Source organism: Antennarius striatus, chromosome 18, assembly GCF_040054535.1.
Source record: "Antennarius striatus isolate MH-2024 chromosome 18, ASM4005453v1, whole genome shotgun sequence".
Taxonomy (NCBI): domain Eukaryota; kingdom Metazoa; phylum Chordata; class Actinopteri; order Lophiiformes; family Antennariidae; genus Antennarius; species Antennarius striatus.
Genome location: NC_090793.1, coordinates 15431050 through 15450727, shown reverse-complemented (window position 1 = coordinate 15450727; position 19678 = coordinate 15431050). Strand labels below are relative to the sequence as shown.

Genomic DNA, 19678 nt, shown 5'->3' with positions numbered 1-19678 from the left:
TAACAAATTAGTCTTGTTTTATTTTTGCACATTCTGTATACAGTGTATGTGAACTTGCAAACTGCACAATTTTGATGCAGCGTGGATCATATTATTGAGAACCCTTACAGCAGTTTACAGACAGTGGGTCTACATTTCCATCATGAAGATGGATTTAAAAATGGCCACAGTTGTCCCTGGTAGGATATTAATACTTTTAAGTTAGTAAACACACTGTAAGAAAAATTCGATTTCATTCCATGCAAATCTTAAGTTATTTACTTTTAATGTTGTTTTCAAGAAATCAAACACACACACACACACACACAGGAGCACTGCACGTCTCTCCTGTCCTAGCATCACTACATTGGCTCCCGATTAATTATAGAATACAATTCAAACTCCTTATGATTACATATAAAGTTTTCCACTGTAAGGCTCCATCTTACATTGAAGATCTTATTGAAGTGTATCACCCACCCAGGGCCCTTCGATCTGACGATGCAGGGTTTCTGGTGACCCGTCACCCGTCAGGTTTTTAAGAGTAGAACAGGAGGCAGAAGCTTTAGCTACCTGGCCCCCTTACTCTGGAACGATCTCCCAGCCTCGGTCTGGGGGGCAGACACTCTCAGCTTATTTAAGAGTAGACTAAAAACCCTCCTCTTTGGTAGAGCCTACAATTAGAAATAACACACACCCCACTAGATATGCTGCTATAGGCTTAGGCTGCTGAGGGTATTTTTCTCCGTCTCTCCCATTAAAGGGAGATACTCTGGACTCCAGAGCTTCTGTTACTTCATCTCTTTCTTTATCTTTCTGTGCTTCTAGAATTTATTACTACTGTCAAATCGCACTCTTTGTCTGCACGATACTGCCGCTGTCTTTGGGCCTCTGTTCCACAGGTGGGGAATGCAGATGGAAGACAGGATATCCAAAGGCCTGGAAATTGCGCCCCCAATTCAGCGACAACTCACTATGGACATTAAACTCAAACTTGCTCAATCTGCCACTATTTCTCTTTCTCAACCAACAGGTCAAGGTGGATGACCCTCCTCCAGAGCCTGGGTCCTGTCCGGAGTTTCTTCCTCAATGAGGGAGTTTTTCCCCCACCACCGTCGATTATGCTTGCTCTGGAAGGAATTGTTGGCTTTCTATCTGTAAAACGCTTTGAAATGTCTTCAGATGTGATTAAGCGCTATATAAATAAAAGTTGATTGATTGATTGATATTTGCTTGTTTTTCCGGCGGGGCAGTGTATTATATACATCGTCAGTTGTATTAAATGTCATTAAAGATTAGTCATCTGAGAATCTATACCTACTACTTAAATTATATTATGAATGGGGTGGTTAAGCTGGAAATTAAATTATTTTGATGTCTACATTTTCTTCTATAAATCCATGAGTGTTTTGGGAGATCAAAAAGTCACCTTGTGATTTTGTAATTTTGAAAGAAGATGAAAGTGATGATGAAAATTATGACTGTAAAAAAAGTGATGATGAAAGACAACAAAGCAGTTAAACTGTATATAAACTGTGATCTGTAAGTCGAACCAAAGACAAAGTTGGTTCCTATTAATTCAAATGACTAAAAAATAAAAATAAAAAAATCGCTTGTCTGGTCAACACAGTAGAAGTACTGGGACACTTGTCATCACAGTCATCACATCAGTTCAAAGAGCCGCGAGGGCGCGCAACAGGGCAGTGCGCTCGCGCGTTGAAGTGCGTCTACACACGCGCTCGTTCGCAGAGCTCAGTCAGCATTTAGCTCAGTGGTGGCAGCCGGGGAGCTCCGATCTCCACTTGACAGTTACTCCCCGATTCCAAATCAAGTGCATCCCACAGCTAAAATGTCAAAGTTGGATCAAGTCCTTATTCTTGACCCTCCATCGGACCTCAAATTTAAAGGTAGGTGAATAGAAATCTCTGACATGTAAAACGGTCAGCGAGTGGTCGTAAAGAATTACCTGATTGAAAAGATTTTACACTCCCCTCTAGCGAATTTCGTTGCTAGCAAGCCAACTGGGTTCACCGCCATTTTAAGTTAGCCAGCGACAAGACGGGCCGCCGCTGCATCCTCGCGCTGGAGTGAGGCGGGTAGCCCGGCGCGGCGTGGCTTCTTTGACCGCCCTGGTATTCATGAGCGGCTAGCTGACAGCACATAAGAAAGACTTGGAAGAAATGTGGAGAAACTGTCAGTGGTTGTAAAATATAATCTAGCAAGCTATTGGCCTGACTTTAGCTTCATGAGTGACTGAATTAATGTTTTAGTGTTAGCAGCAGTACACTCTTTCCTTGGTGCACAGCCTACTCCCTGAAATACCTGACAGTATCCGCTCACTTTTCGGGGTTCATATTTACGGGACAATTTTTTTTTTACTGCCAAATGTAGCTTATATCCTGACACACATCTGATAGACACTTTGGCATGTTAAGCTTCAAAAGTGACAGAATAGAACGGAATGACAAACTTTGCTAACAATCGTTAACAACCTAATGACAGTTTTCATCAACAATTGTCTCGTGTTACTTCGTTTATTTGCGTATATAATCTATTAAAGATGTTCTGAAACCGCATTGTTATCACATCCCATTCATGAGAAACCAAAGTAATTCACACATTAGGTTAACCTGCCACTGATTGCTTGGCTGGCAGCGATAACATTCAGTGATGTGTCAGTGAAGCGTTGGCTGTAGCAGAGCTATGCTAGCTTGCTGTTGCAAAGGCTGATGTCGAACTACATTCTGTAGACAGCTCCTCTGAAACAAATGGTTGATTAGCCTCTTCCTCTCCTGTCAAAATTGTGTTCTCACTTCAGAAAGTCGTAGATGTGTTTCAAGTTTAAGACGTTTGTGTATTTTCAACTATTGATCTTGTTATTGAGTCACCATTAATAGTGATTGAAGCTGATGTAAAGGAGAGTTGCAATGCAGCTAGTTTGGCAAGATGTCTTTCTCTGTTGCTGTCAATGAGACACTGTTCTGTTGTTGAATTTATCACATTAGAAAACCAGTCTGTCAGTCCATTGTGTGCATGATCCTAAGGTTGATTGTTGATTAGTTATGAATAGGTGCTGACTGCGGCATGGACATGTTCAAAAGGTCACCAGTTTTTATGCCGAATCCATGGAATAGCATTGGTCTGGGGTTGATGATTTCATTGAAGAGGTTTCCCATGTGAAACTGATGTCACATCGTCATGTGACATTACACAGTTCAGATCCTATACATTCTAAAATCTCATAAGAAGCCAGAAAGTCTCGAGTTAGTATTCTCTATAATTTATGAAACTAGCTCATTTATGAAACTATGTTCATAGTTTGGGGTTTTCTGAGCTCTGAAAAATGTGTTCACATGAACTAATTACCTTTTCTATAACCGGTAATGATTATATGAATAAAGCTGGAGTGGACTGATGGCAGTCATTACAGGCGTCTTTGCAGAAGCTGTAACGTTGAAAGCTCCACTAATATGTTAAGAATGCATAGGTGTAGACAATCCTACCTGACCAAATTTTCAGGTCAATTTTTCTCAAGTAGGAAGTTGAATTTTCCCCCTTTGTCATTAGTCACAAATGCATCATTAAACCTGTGACTGCATCATAAGATACATGACCCGTGATGAATAGAGCCTTACTAAGAGATGCGTCACTTAACATCTCAGCACTGATTGTCCATAAAACTAGATTGGGAGAAAGTTAAAATATTTGTGTGCTGCAGTTTGTAGTCCAGGCTTGATTTTTGATTGTCCCACCGAGTTTACCTTGCAGTTCGAGTTTTAAGTTTCTAAATGTTCACTGAATGATTCACTGGTAAATTTATAGATCCATAGCCTGTTTTGCCTTGACCATTCAAGAAGTGTCAATGTGACGGGTGCCTTAGGCACGCACGCACGCGCGCTCACACACACACACACACACACACACACACACACACACACACACACACACACGTCATAGGCATGAGATACAGTTATACATGTGATGAAAAAAAGATGAATCTGTTTGGGATGGAGAACTTGCAATTAACTTGCAGCTACTGCATTATCCAAACACATCAGCTGTTCCACAACAAGTTCTTGTTTGTCATCCCTGTTTATTGACAGACTAACAGACTTACAGGTCTATACTGTTGCTCACTTTACAAAGATGTGTACGTCATTTTTTGGTCACCTTTATTATTAGAAAGTGCACCAGTTTTCATTTAAAACAACTAAATATTGCATTTTATTTTAGTTTGAAGGTTAAATAATCTGCTACTGCTATAATGTAGTTCCTTTTTGTTGTATGTAGCTCATGTACTCATTTTCTTTTGAGATAGTAAGACATGATATATTAGGTGGTATAGCAAACACCAAATCATGTCATTTATACTTTATTTGTACAAAAGTCTCCAGACTTATTTGAAGATCTTTATTTTGACCTGGATTTTCAGTTTCATTTTAATACAAACTTCTACCTTACTTGTGCAACTTCAGAAAAGAATGTTATTTTACATTGTAGGAGTAAATGTTAATGTCACTTTTCTATTTTCCCTCTAAGAGATGCAAAGTCTTCATGTAGACTGTCCATTAATGTTTAAAATTTCAAAGAAGAAAACAAAAGGAAGGAAAAAGGAATAAGTCAAACTGGAATTAGAAAGCCAGATTTGGTCAAGATTGGTTTTTGGACACGGCTAAGAAATAGGTAGTGGTTGCATTGGTATCAGTTACTACTAACAGCCGGAGAGTCGATGCCTGGTCGTCTGTTGTCAAAACATCAAGGATTGTAAAAAGGGTCAGAAGTTGAATCTAGATACATAAATGAATGGTTTTCAGTTAAGTCATAACTAGATACTGGTGTTTACTGTTTCATCAGAGACATAAACCACCTTAATCTGACCTGGTGGCTAAATTACAACATAATTAGATGCATTCTAATATGTATTACGTAGTTTGTTCCGTCTTCAGCTTTTATTTTTACATTTGTTTATTTAAATGGATACATGGCTAAATTACAGAGATGCAGCAAAGGTAATTTTGTTGCTGTTAAAAATTACTTGAAATACAATAGTTCTTTTCCAACATGAACAAAATATGAGACTCCTGTTTACATTACAAATGTAAATGAAAATACAAATGAGTTGTAAATATATTTGTAATTCTACTTCATAGGACTGCTGCATGTAGTACTTTTTTACTGCTCCTTATTCTTGACATGACATCACATGAAATTTAACAATAGATTCATCACTCCTATTCCAAATCACTGTAATGGTAATGACAGTATCACTCTGATTCAAGTATTTTCTCTATTTTAAAAGAAAAGGGAAGGAAATGAAATTTTTCCTATCCTGTCTTCGCTAAGCAATATGAGGAGATGGAATATGATCGGCGCTTCTTGACTGTCACATAAGCTGAGCTAAATTGGTCTTGAGTATCTGAGAGGCGATCTGTTTTAGAGCCTCTGCTGGGATTCCTCCAGCGGAGGCTCTAAAACAGGGGGCAGCCCTTGTTTCCTTGGCTGGTATTTTTAGAAATACCAGCCTAGGGCACCCTAACTCAGCATACATACATACAGCAAGATCAGAGATCTTAAACAGTTCTCAGCAAGATCTTAAGCATTTCGAGCAAAGATGCGACTCATTTTGGGCAAAGGATGCAGGCTGTGTGGGTGTACTTCTGAAGAACACAATCGCTTTCCAAAGACTTATCTATTTCTGTTTTCGGTTTAATAATGCTCAATTTGTACATGCAGTATATAAATGTATCTAAGCAGAGCTGAAATATTTTTGTGTTAGCAGTTAGTCGGCTGCATTTTACTGGTTTGTCCTAATTGAATCAGAGAACAAGTTTTGATAAATAAGCCAAGTTAGAGAGTTTCCTGTACTGTTTAATTTTCAGGTGCAGGATATCAGAGAGGCATTGTACCAGTCCAAAGTCAGACAAGCTGTAATTGTCGACACTACCACATACCTAAGAACTGCGCTAAGTCATTTGATGGATCATTATTTCAGCTAAAGAAACAAATGCACATTACTTCCATGAGTCAGGCTTATGAATATTGATTTGCTAATTGTCAGCATCATTGCCAGGTAAATGATTATTCAAACTTTCTCTAACCCTTATATTGCAGTAACTGAGTACAACAACATCAGGAAGCACCTCATCTCTTCCAAAACTTGACAAACAAGGCCTTGGAAGACAAGATGGTACATATAAATATCTGATGCTGCAGATTCAGTGCCAGGGACTCGGTTTTCAGGTTTGTAGGAATGTGCCTTTGTGGCGCACCTGTGTTGAAAGCAACACCCTACTCATGACTGCATATTAGTTTTGAATGGGTGGAGTCCCCCCAATCTGGTCATGCATTGCTTCTTATCGCTGAGCACTTGGTGTGAAGGGAGGGTGAATGCAGGCTTTGTGAACCAGAGCTGCAACCATGCTATAAAACAAGTGTAGACTGTACGAGTATTTTGTATTTAGGAGCTGCAGTCATTTTAGTTATTTAATTATTCTTAGCATACAGTCAAACCTCGGTTTTCGAACGCTTCTGTTCTCGACCAAATCGGTTTTCGACGGGAAAATCAGAATTTTACGTCTCTGAACTCGACCAAAATTCGGCTCTCGACCAAACCGAAAGAAGCCGAGCGTACCTGAACGCGATTCACTTGGGAGCCGAGCGAATCCCCAGGATGCTTCCTCCGTAGCGCATTCGTATTCAAAGTTCGATAGGATATCTTATATTAAAATAAAACACTGTCTATTTCTACCCCTTTTTATTTATGGTAAACAGTATACAGTGCAGTATATGGTGTAAAATAGTAATAAAAAAAAAACCTTAGAAAAAGTTGTTTTTTAGACTGGGAACGGATTAAAATTATTTACATTAATTATAATGGGAAAAATACTTTTTGATTTCGAACAACTCGCTTTTCAAACAGCCTTCTGGAACGGATTATGTTTGAAAACCGAGGGTTGACTGTACATATATTTCTGAAAAAAATTTTCAAGCTTGATATTAATAATATACAGAGTAGAAAATGAGATGATGATAAATGTTCTTGAAAAATATCTTTTTGTTTTTATTTAAAAATAATTTTTAAAAAAGCACATTACCTGTACAAACGGAACTCATTTCAAGTTTAATTGCTGCTTTACACTTACTTTACACATTTTTTTCAAATGACAAACAAATACAGAATTTATAAAATCATTTTTAAACTGCCTTTACCGAAAAATTCCTGTGTACATGCATGTTATTACAAATAATATTAACTGGTTGACATTATCTGAGTCAACACTTGCCATGAATCTCATCAGAAAGCCAAATGTTACGTTAGCCGTAACGGGTCAAACCTGGGTGAGGCTGTGTAATGCATTCGTGAAATTATTCATCATGTGAGGAAATATGTTTAATCCAAGATTACAACTTGGAATAAATCATCCTGCACAGTTTGTAGGATTGCACACCTGCCTGTGGAGGAGATAACCTTTGGCGAGAAACGACAGCTGGAAATCTCTGAAGCTTTAGGAGCAAAGTCCCAACATGGCAGCAGTCAGTGGCGAGTGCTGACTGATTGTGTGAATTTCTATTTGGGTATGTTGTTAACCACCATCCCACCCTTTTATATTACTTCAAGAAAACAAATCCATACTGCCCTGGCCCTAACTTCAGGCTGTGTTTAAAACTGAGAAGTAAGCAGTTTGCACTTAAATGCCTGGTAAGGTTGGAGTAATAGCTTTTTCATGTAGAGGAAGTGGACTTTAAACTTAGATTTTCTGCAGTTGAGCTCTCTGTGTTCCTTCTTCTGTCTGATATCATTGTTACTCTCGATCTTTATATTATCAATCTTGGAAAAATGTAGGGTAGGTCTGTCAAGGATGGAAGTACACACACGTTGAATCAGTTGACAGCTACAAATATTGGTAAAGTGAGAAGTTAGCCAGATGAGAGAATTATCTGGATAATGCAGCTTCAGTCTTCATTAAAGATGCAGGAATGGATCAGATGTCTCGCGGCTGTCATAGACGATGTTGAAGGTACATCAGACACTAATAAATTTATTATAAGAGACAAAGTTGAACTTCTTCAGTCAATAAAAAGGGACTCCCAGGGTTAAAGGTAAATCTGAGGGTGGGCCTGCATTCATGGGACCAGGTTTCACTGTTCAATGAGGTTCCCAGACCTATTCTGCAATTTGGGATCCAAACATATTCAACTAGTGGACTTATTTGGTCCTTAATCGTGTAACTGTCTAATGTCAGGCAAAGTCTCTCACAAGGCACTGATCTTCTTTATGTATGATCCAAGAAAGTTACCTTAATTCAGAATACGAACATGGGACTGTTAAATTAAATTAGCTGTTTGGGAAAATAAATCTATTCAGTTCAGGTGGTTTGGCAGGCCAAACAATTAAACAATTAAACATGTGCAAAGTTTGAAGAACAGTAACCCCTCGTTACTCAAAAAACGAAATTCCGTGATATAAGGACGAACTATTTATTTTATTATTTACGGTAATTAAATGTTTATGAACCCCTCCCTGTACTGATATTGAACCACATTCCATCTATATGAACTTTTCTTGTTTAAATTTCCCACACTCTTATACGTAGATTGTTTAAACTGTGAGTCAGTGCACTTCTGGATGCTGTCAGCCAATAGCATGCGCGTACAATATCATGTGACTACCTACTAAAAATCCATGATGTAGTGAAGCCGTACATCTTGAAGCGCGAATACCCGAGGGATTACTGTAGATCAAATGAAGGTTGCTGAAATGCTCGGAGACACTCATACAGTCCCACAATAGATTTACAGTAAATATATTGTGCAGTGCAGTGCCAACCAAAATGTAATCATGAAAGATTTGATCTTGTGAGATTGAATTGAAGCCTTTTTAACTTTAAACTTGTCATGAAAGTGCCAAAGCTTTAGCTATCATGAATCACAGATAAGTAAAATTTTGGTTTCTCCAATGTAACTTCCTCCGGAATTAATAAACTATTGGTCTGTCTGCCCTCTATCGTCTATCTAGCATCTGTTTATCATCTCATCTGTCTGCTCTGTTTTGATGAAACTATTGCAGAATATACTGTCAGAAAAACAAACTTTGACTGGTTGATGGAACATGTCTGAGAAGGTCACCAGTTAATCAGCTTTATATATTTCTGCAAGAGAAGTTTTTTGAATGTTTTTCTTTCCCTTATTTTTTTTTTAAGTGTTAAAATAATGTCTTTATTTGTTGTCCTGCATCCACCAGGTCCTTTCACAGAAGTAGTCACCACCAACCTCAATCTGAAGAACCCTTCTGACAGAAAAGTATGTTTTAAGGTGAAGACGACCGCACCACGCAGGTACTGTGTACGGCCAAACAGCGGCGTAATCGATCCTGGAGCATCCATCATTATCTCTGGTAAGTTTACTCATTAAATACCTCCTTAAGGTTTTTAAAGGGATAGTAAAGTTAATTTTAAGTGACATATGTAATTCATCATTACGAAAAATAGAAGAAAAAATGAATTTTATATGTGTAGCATCATCCCTTTGATGATATTTTTGGAGTTAATTGCGTCGTGGATTGAATTGTTTCCTATGGCTGTCAAGCTATGTTGGGCGCCAGTGACTTATGACGCCCACGTGACCACTGAATGCGCAAGCTGCTCTGGTGCAGATTTTAAGCTTTTCTGATCAAAGGAATGATGCTACACATATAAAATTTGTTTTTTCTTCTATATTTCATAATGATGAATACATGTATGTCACTTAAAATTAACTTTACTATCCCTTTAATGAAGTTACGTCTCTGTAATGAAACAATTGATGCTAATTGAGTCTACAAGAGACCTGAAATGAACCTTCGAACATGTAACCGTTGCACAGTGAGGTTGAAGATTCACAACGGCGGATGCTAAGATAAAGATGAGGTGGGATGTGTGGAACCAGTTCATCTACACACACTGACACCATCCACATTTAACTTGTGGCCTATGCGATGTCGTATTTGGACTGCACCTGGAGAGAACCTAAACTTTATGCCAAGTATGGGGTCAGGATTAAGTGCTACACAATATGCATGTCATTACTCATGATTAAAAAATTTTTTTTAGAAGTCTTTGTTGCTTAAAATTGGACAATATGGACCATATTCTTGAAGTTGATGTTGCTCCAGGTAGCTCAAACATTTCACAGTAGAATTGCAGAATGTACAACGTTACAATGGTTCACTTGGAACTTGTCGACCAACATTTCAACAAGTAATGCAGTCACACAGTCATTGACACATGAAGTTTGTGTGGAACTTAAATGTAGTTCATTGCTCCACAACCCACCTCGGAACATATAAGGTCTCAAAATTGCTCGCTGCATTTGGGTCTTAGAGATTGTGTCCATCACCTAACAATGTGTCATCAAATGATGGTGATTATAGCTCATGAGATCATATGCTATACAAACGGTGTGTTTAATTTGATGTCATTGAACCTATGTGTTGGATTTAGAATGTTGACTTTTTGGGTTAGTATTTTCCTGTGTTTTCCTTCAACTCTTTTAACTTTGTTCATCTCTCTTTTACAGTCATGTTACAGCCCTTAAAGGACTATGACCCCAATGAAAAAAGTAAACATAGATTCATGGTGCAAACAATTTTTGCTCCCCCAAATGTTTCTGACATGGATTCATTGGTGAGTAATTTTTTTTCCTCCCCAGTGTAAAATTTTTTTATTTTATGGACTTGAAGCAAATGTGTTTGTTCATAAAGTTCATATGAAAACACACTACCTACTTTTTATTCACCAAGTGACCTATTTAATGTTACACACATTCTGATACAAGGATTGTCTGGAGCCGGAGCTTTATGATCATTGTTTTTCTACCTGAACTCTGACGCATTCACATCACCTCTAATCAGGACCTTTTCATTGGTGATTTCTGAGGCTGGTAACTTCAATACTTATCCTCTGAAGCAGACGTCAGTCTTGGTCTTGCTTCTCTTTGGTTTGCGGTTCTTGTCATAATAAGGAAAAGGACTACAGTTGTCAATCCGAGCTATTTCATGTGTATCAACTCTACTCCGAAAAAATACAAGTGATCATAACAGCCACAGTAAAAATGCAGGAATATTCATGAAGCCATTTAAGATAATGCCAGTAGCGCCAAGTTATCATGTTTGAAAAATCTGAAATAATAAACATGTTTTGTGTTTTCAATATTTTGTTGTTCGTTACAAATTTCCGCATATTAAATTATTTAGTTTTCGCGTCTTCTGTTTTGTTCTTTAATGTAGCAAATAGCCAATGTAATGAGACTACAAATGAGTAAGTGTGTCAAGAGCTTTGAGTGGATTTGTGCGTTAAAGCAATTATTGAACTCCTTTGTTCTACAAGTCTCATCTGGAACCGGCCGTAATTGATTTTCCACGTCTAAATTCTTTGGATGGACGGATGGAATAAATTCTTCCTTCTTTAAAACCATTACTGTGTTACACAAAAAAACAAACCCACCTACTAAGTTAGTTCTCCAGTTGTCCACCAGAGAGCAGCAAAGACTTTGTTAGTCAGGTAGAACGTGAACATTCCTGGCAGTTGTGTTCATGTTGTGGCATGTCTGAGATGAAGAGCAAAATCCAGGATATGTAGAGGAAGGGTGTGACTAGTTCTGATAAGTAACCTGGAGTTTTAAAAGGTGATGGATTTATCATGTAAATTGTTTTCCATTGCATTACTTTACCATTTAATAACAGGTGCTATTCCTTATTATTATATATGTGTAATGAAGCAGATTATTACTTTGATTATTAATGTTTTCTTGTTACTGTAATATCCGTGTATTCAAGTGTCCAATACATGTAAATCGTATGATGTTGGTTGGAGTGGTTGCATGAGTGTGTGGATGGAATCCAGCTGCTAGCAGCTCCAGTTGATGAATAACATGCCCATTTGTCATTTTTGACCAGTGGAAAGATACAAAGCCTGATGATCTCATGGATTCCAAGCTGAGATGTGTCTTCGAACTGCCTTTTGAAAACGATAAAGTGGTAAGGAGCACTTATGCACACTAATGACAGCTTATTACCTCACAATGTAACTCATAATTTTAATTATGATTTTTAGATGAAGGAACTCTATTGACTGCTCCACTTTGAATATTTCCAGAATGCCATAGCTTTCCATTAAAATAAAAACTTGAGAAAATATACGGCTCTAATGTCAAACAAGTTCAGTGTTGTTTCACTGCAAAAAGCAGCCAAGGCACTTTCGTACCGGCACATTATTAACTTTGTACACCTAATAAAGCCATGCCTTTTCCAGACTTAAATGACTTCTGCCCTTTTTCAAATGGGGAAAGTCTAAATTAAATTTTGTGGGGCAGACTTGGACGAGTCGTATAAAGACCCTGTTTTCTGTCAGGTGAGCTCACCTGGTAGCTCCACGTAGGTCATAATGCACTTTTTTTTGGCTGCACTTAAAACTTCCTGTCACCACGCTCAATTTATATACATGTTTGTTGCCGTGACTGGGTGTCTTGGTATACTGATTTTTACATTCTGCTTCAAAGCGGTGATATATTGTAATTATCAGTGTTCGTGTGTTCGTCAGTTCGTCCGTCCGTCCATCCATTAGTTTGTCCACCGAATATCTTTACAACCATTGCAGATAGACAGATGAGTCAAAAAGCAGATTACTCGGTCGGCAAAGGGAATGAAAATGAGATGACCTTGACCTAGAAAACCTCGCCACAACCTCCTGCTCCCACCATGACTGAGACCTGGTGACGACAACGCTGCAGAGGCTCCATCCCTATAAGGCAGCTGGACCAGATAAGGTCTCCCCAAGACTCCTCCAAGCCTGAGCTTCGGAACTAAGGGACCCCCTGCAGCGATTGCTCAACCTCAGTCTGTTGCTGGGGAGGGTCCCGTCACTGTGGAAGACCTATATCTTTCCTATACCCAGGAAAGGACGCCCTACTGAGCTCAACGACCAACGACCGGTTGCTCTTACCTCCCACGTAATGAAGACCCTAGAGCGACTGGTGCTGGAGCTCATGCGTCCACAGGTGCAGGGTGCAATGGACCCTCTCCAGTTCACCTGTCAGGCCAAGTTTGGGGTTAACGACGCTGTCTTGTACCTCCTCCACCGTGTGCTCTCCTACGTACTTTGGACGTCGGGGGCTGTGCCGTCACGGTGCTCTTCTTTGACTTTTCAAGCGCCTTCAACACCATCCAGCCGAGGCTCCTGCAGGATAAACTGACCTCCATGGCTGTGGACCCCTACCTCGTGAGCTGGATCACGGACGACCTAATGAACAGACCCCAGTACGTCTGTATGGGGGACTGTCTTCTATGGTGACCAGCAGCACAGGTGCGCCACAGGGGACGGTGCTCTCCCCCATTCTCTTCACCCTCTACACATTGGACTTCAAGCACAACTCGGATACATGCCACATACAGAAGTACTTCGATGGTACTGCAATTGTGGCATGATGGGAGGGTGATGAGAGTACAGGGCATTGGTGGCTGATTTCGTGGAGTGGTGCCAACAGAACCAGCTCCAGCTCAGTGTCTCCAAGACGAAGGAGATTGTGCTGGATTTCTTGCGGGCACCCTCCTCTGCACAGCCAGTGATCATCAATGGCACTGGTGGAGGTGGTAGGTAACTATAAGTACCTGGGACTAGCTAGACAGCAGACTGGACTGGTCACTCAACTCGGACTGTGTGTAAGAGAAGGGGCAGAGCAGGATGTACTTCCTGAGGAGGCTGGCCTCCTTCAACATCTGTCCTAAGCTCCTTCTCATGTTCTATCAGTCCGTAGTCTCCAGTGTGCTGTCATACGCCATTGTGTGTTGAGGTGGCGGGGCCAGGAAAAGAGATATGGACCGTCTGAACAGACTCATCCGCAGAGCGAGCTCAGTGGTCGGGCTGAGCCTGGACTCTGTGGAGACACTTCTCCAGAGCAGGACCATGTCTAAAGTCAGGGCTATCATGAATAACACCAGCCACCCCCTACACACCACCTTCTCCCAGCAGAGAAGCACCTTCAGCGGCAGACTGGTGTCACACAGCACCTCCACAGAGAGGCTGAGGTCCTCCTTCGTGCCCCGTGCCATCAGGGAGTACAATGACTCTCTCAGGAGGACCGGGGGGGAGGTGGCGATGTCTGCACGCGGTTGAATGGAGGGGATGAGATGTCAGCCCGTCCTGCAGTGTAGTGGGGCCAAGGTGTTGTGAACTTGTGATGTTTTGATATTAGATAATGACGCCTTATATTTTTGACCATTGTGAGATAGATATTAGATGTTGTGACATTAGATAGATGGATAGATTTTGTGGTATTAGATGTGATATTAGATAGTGACGCCTTATATTGTAAGAAGGGTGTACCTTACCCACTATGTGGGCCCCCTGCTAATTTTCGCTTGCACTTTTTATTTTTATTTGTTATTTTATTTTGTTTTATGCTGTTTATATTTTTGTGATAATTTAGTATATGTCCTGTTAATGCCACATGTGTCTGCTAGTGTAGTGTATGTCTTGTGGTATGTCCTTTGGTGTCAGTGTTTCTTTTTTTTATCCACTATGTATTCATTATGAAATGCCTGAGCAGTGGATATGTGCAATTTCCTCCAGGATTAATAAGGTATATATCTAAAAGAGTCATAACAAAATATTGCTTTATTAAATCATTAAATAATATACACTGTTGGCTCTTGGTTCAACACGCTATGTTCATTTCAGTATGTTTTAATAAACATTGAACCAGTCCGGCCATTAACTTGAAGGAAATTTTTTTGGCCCTCCGTGTATTTGACTTTGACAGATAGAGGGTACCCTCTCTACCCAGCTCAAGCTGTGCTGGATTTCACTTCCAATGTTCTCTCTCTTTCTCCTTGTTGGGCAGAATGACGTGGAGATAATCAAAGCAGCCCCGTTGATGAACTCCTTGAAGGCCGATCCATCAGCAGCCGCTGTGCCTGTCTCTGCATCAGTGGATGACACAGAGTTGAAGAAAGCGCTGGAGAAATGCAAGAGGCAGCAAGCTGAAATGAGCAAGCTTCTTGAAGAAAACCGGCAATTAAAGGTTAGATGAGCTGATGACTATTCCTGACAGGAGACATAAAGGTTTGAATAAGCTGTTATTCGGTTTACAGATGATGCAACTTAAAATTCGTGTGAATTGTGGGGTCATGTTATACAGGAAAACGTAATTACTTGATGTGACTTAAGGACCCATTTCAATCACTCTTCAAAAATCATACAAAACCATTCCAGTGTTAATTTAAACCAGAACCAATGCAGTCACAGACTGCAACATCCCGCGACACCGCTGAATTTAAAATTTTCCCCTGACCTACTTGCATAGGTCAAAGATCAAAGCTAGTGCTCTGACCTACTGTCATAGATCAAAGCACTAGCTTTGATAATGTGGTCTTACTCACACTGGCCTCCAGGGCTTTAAAGCGGCTCATGGAAAAATAAACTTTTGGTATTTAGCCAGGAATGAAGACAAAACCAAAAATTTTATATTTTTTAATGTTCTGAAACAGAATCGGTTATTCAGAATAACTATAACCAGTTAAAACCTTTTTTTTTTTTTTTTTTGGTTCTTGAAAAAAATATCTGACCAAGTTTCACATAATGTCATTCACTCAATGCGTGATGAGAGCAGAGAGAAGTTGAGGCATATCACCAGCAGTCAAGGAAAAGGCAGTCTCCCAATCTCCATTATATTCATAACAGGTAAACACTGCATTCTGTCAATCTTAAAAAAGAATGTTTGATTTAGACATTAACTCACTGGCTGCAGCCATTTCCAGAGCAGCGTGTCCCCGTACTGCCAGCGCTTTGTAGCAATTTATCTCCTTCAGTGGACTTCCTCCGACGCTCCGAACATTTATCGGTGTTTTCTTTCTGTCCTTGACCGATCACAAGATGCTTAGTTCAGAGCTTCATGTGTTCGCTCCCTGGTGAGCTCTGACATACACAAACTGTGTTCCATCATAAGCTGCCGCAACTTCTGTCATCCTCTGGTTCTCCATCCTCTGTTCTGTAACTGAATCAGTGGTTTGTTGTTCTGTTTACTGAAGGGACATATCTTCAGTATTTAAACTAATTGCCAATTTAAAAGTCCTAAAGTTACCTACCTATTTATATTTACAAGAAACGTTATTAACCGGTTCGTAAAATTATATTTTTTGTTGTAACCGGTTCAGGTTCAATTCATGGGTGGAACGTAAAACCGGAGGCGTTATACTAATGTTTTCTGTTTGGAACAAACCGATTGGCAAAAAAAATCTGTTTCAAAGCCCGGTTTTACACAGCCTATAGGGGTTTTACTGCCTCCTTGTGGTGTTGGTGATGCATTTCGACACATCTACAGTTCACTCTTCTCAAACTTTTCCAAATCCGCAGCATCAGACAGAAACATGAACATTATTGCCCTGCACAACTTGAATTGGAAATTTTAAAAAAAAAAAGTTGGTGTGGCTTAATTCAGATTCAGGTTGACCAAAATGAAGTGTGATCTTATAGAGGCCAAACCAAAGTCCTGTCACAATATGAAAGCAATTATACTCATGTTGTGTGCCTGTAGTATGTTTTGCTTTAAAAATGTATAATAATAAAAGCTTTAAGAGGAGTGTATTTGCAAATCATAATTGGGCTCTACTTGTATGGAGTCCTTCTAGTCCGAAGGACCCGTCAAAGTACTTTGTGAGTCCAGCCAGCATTCAATATAAATATTCATACAGTGGCGCCACCTCAAAGACAAAATGCTTGGCAATCTTTAGAGTCCATGTAGCCACAGTCTTTATTTAATACAAGATTTAATGTAATAAGGATTTTGAAATGTGAATACACACTACTCAAAAAAAAATAAAGGGAACACTTAAATAACACAATGTAACTCCAAGTCAACCACATTTCTGTGAAATTGAACTGTCCACTTAGGAACACTGATTGACAATCAATTTTATATACTGTTGTGCAAATGGAAGAGACAACAGGTGGAAATTATACACACCCAATAAAGGAGCGGTTCTGCAGGTGGTGACCAGACCACTTGTCAGTGCTGATGCTTTCTGGCTGATGTTTTGGTCACTTTTGAATGCTGGAGGTGCTTTCACTCTAGTGGTACCATGAGACAAAGTCTACAACCCACACAAGAGGCTTATGTAGTGCAGTTCATCCAGGATGGCTCATCAATGCGAGCTGTGAAGGTTTGCTGTGTCTGTCAGTGTGGTGTCCAGAGCATGGAGGCGCTACCAGGAGACAGGCCAGTGCATCAGGAGAGGTGGAGGAAGCCGTGGGAGGGCAACAACCCAGCAGTAGGACTGGGTTCCTCCTAATGCAAGACAATCCTAGACCTCATGTGGCTGGAGTGTCTCAGCAGTTCCTGCAACACAAAGGCATTGATGTTATGGACTAGCCCCCCCTTTCCCCAGGCCTGAATCCAATTGAGCACATCTGGGACAGCAATGTCTCACTACATCCACCATCGCCAAGTTGCACCACAGACTGTCCAGGAGTTGGCGGATGCTTTAGTCCAGGTCTGGGAGATCACTCAGGAAAACAGTAGTGTGTGCGGAGGCCACACACACGACTGAGCCTCATTTTGACTTGTTTAAAGGACATTACGTCAAAGTTGGATCAGCCTGTAGTTTGTGTCTCCACTTAAATTTTGAGCACAACTCCAAATCCAGACCTCCATGGGTTGACACATTTGATTTTCATTGATAATTTTTGTGTGATTTTGTTGTCAGCACATTCAACTATGGAAAGAACAAAATATTTAATAAAAATATTTCATTCATTCAGACCTACAAAATGTTACTTTAGTGTTCCCTTTATTTTTTTGAGCAATGTATTGATAGGATAAAAAATTGTTTGCTTTTCACAATTCCTTGAGTATCAACAACATTTGTGGTTCTGTTTGATGATCAAGAGACGCTCTGGGTTGCGCTGAATCTGTTCTTCGTTCTTTACCTGTTGCAGGAGGAAGGGGTTAGAAAGAGAATGATGCCCCGCTCAGACCACATGACATCAAACTCAACCAACCTCCTCGGCCGAGAATCCAGCGCTGCCTCCCTGCCCTCCCTTCTCGTCGTCATAGCAGCCATCTTCATCGGATTCTTCCTAGGGAAATTCATCCTGTAGAATGAGAGAAGCAGACCGGTCGTATCCCCCCCCTGCACCGGCTCCAGAATGAAACAGGCCTGGAAAACCGAGAAGTCTTTCTGTTGACTTTGCCATATCATTGATAGTGTGGCCTAAAGTGAGCACATCTATACAGCATCATGCAAAGGGGTCGCCATCTTACAATCTCACACAGTTACTACATGCAGAGGGTTGAGAAAAGAAAGGCGACACAGTGATGGCTTCCTCTTTTTGCTTTCTGTTTTTTTTTTTGTTTTTTTTTTGATGGCTGGAGTATGCAGGTAATGTTCTGGGACAATGAAAGTCATAAACCATCAATCACCATGGAAGCTGCACCTAGAAAGAATTGGGTTAGAGGCAGTCAAAAAAATGTTGGGTTTTTTTGCATTTTTTTTCTCTCGTTCTTTATTGCTCTGTTGTTTTTAATAGGAATGAAATGGGATGTTAGGAGTCTTGTAAAATAATTTTAAATCCTTTTAAAGAAAAAGGAAAGGACTTCCATCAAAAGGCCTTGCCACCTGTTGCTGGATTGCCTCTGAAGTAAATCTTTTCTGTTTGTAATTTCTACTTCTTGTCTTTAAATGTTCAGGTTCAGTTTATTATTATATATTTCTTCTGAGGCAAATATTGACTGAAATAAGGTCGTTATTCTTAAATCTCTCCCATGATATTAAGCATTGGAAAAAATAAAAATTAAAAAATGTGGTTTTGACATCCATCTTTTCTCATTTCTCCCCTTTTGGATACACACCCTCAAGGATTTATTTGAGACCTTAATATTAGTGTATTATTTACTTTGGTCCTTTTTTTACTTAGTATGAGGACAAAAAACTGCAAAATGTGTTTAAAAACTACTGCTTTCATTTAATATTATTTGGACTTGACCAAGTCTGCTAGAAAATTCTCATTGACCTCAAACATCTGAGCTCAGTATTATGAGCTCAAAGCCTAAAAGAAGAAAAAAAAAAATCAGAAGTTACTGTGCATGCAGCCTGGCTCAAAGGTGAAGTTTGGTTTTCTAATACTTTTTTAAATTGAGTCAGTAAGGGAGGAGATTCTTAGTCATTCAATGGTTTCATTTTGCACAAAATAAGGGCTGTCATTCATTATTTCTTAACTCTTTCTGTAGTAAAACCATTTCCTTCAGTTATGTTACATTATGGCGTTGTGGATGGCAAACTGCAGCGGTCATTTGGCCAAAAACTGCTCATTTCAGTATGATGGCTTAAGTACAGAACCTCCTTCCCCCCCACATATGAAACCTGCAATCATTTTGTTTAACTGCAAAGTAATATAATTCACAGACTCCTGGAGGATAGCACATCGTGGGAAAAAGTCCACTGGATTCTATGTATTTTTCACTTGGCAGTCAAAGGAGAATAATGTTTTACAAGCTTTACTGTGATTATACAGAAACAAGAACGTTAGGCAATGGAGGAGCTGACAGTTTCCTCTGAGATCACTCATATGTTTATTCCAATGGAAACGCCTCCATTTATATCATTTTGTGCAGCGTGTCATCAGATGGCTGTGTAGAAACTTATCGCAGAAATTCATTATCTATGGGTTTT

At 39.7% G+C, this 19678-nt stretch overlaps 1 protein-coding gene across 1 annotated transcript; it reads left to right on the top strand.

Annotated features, from left to right (window-relative positions):
- The first annotated feature begins 1711 nt into the window (after positions 1–1711).
- Positions 1712–18819, top strand: vapal (VAMP (vesicle-associated membrane protein)-associated protein A, like). Its single transcript, XM_068341471.1, has 6 exons — positions 1712–1886; positions 9221–9373; positions 10534–10640; positions 11912–11992; positions 14854–15033; positions 17946–18819. The coding sequence occupies exons 1-6, from the start codon at positions 1829–1831 to the stop codon at positions 18105–18107; spliced, it is 741 nt and encodes a 246-aa protein (XP_068197572.1). The 5' UTR covers positions 1712–1828; the 3' UTR covers positions 18108–18819.
- Positions 18820–19678: the final 859 nt, after the last annotated feature.

What these genes read in the sequence shown, in the direction of transcription:
- vapal (XM_068341471.1), top strand. Translation starts at nt 1,829, where the DNA reads ATGTCAAAGTTGGATCAAGTCCTTATTCTTGACCCTCCATCGGACCTC. An exon ending in AGCATCCATCATTATCTCTG is followed by an intron (nt 9,374 to 10,533) that starts GTAAGTTTACTC and finishes TCTCTTTTACAG; the next exon opens with TCATGTTACAGCCCTTAAAG. An exon ending in CTTTTGAAAACGATAAAGTG is followed by an intron (nt 11,993 to 14,853) that starts GTAAGGAGCACT and finishes CTTGTTGGGCAG; the next exon opens with AATGACGTGGAGATAATCAA.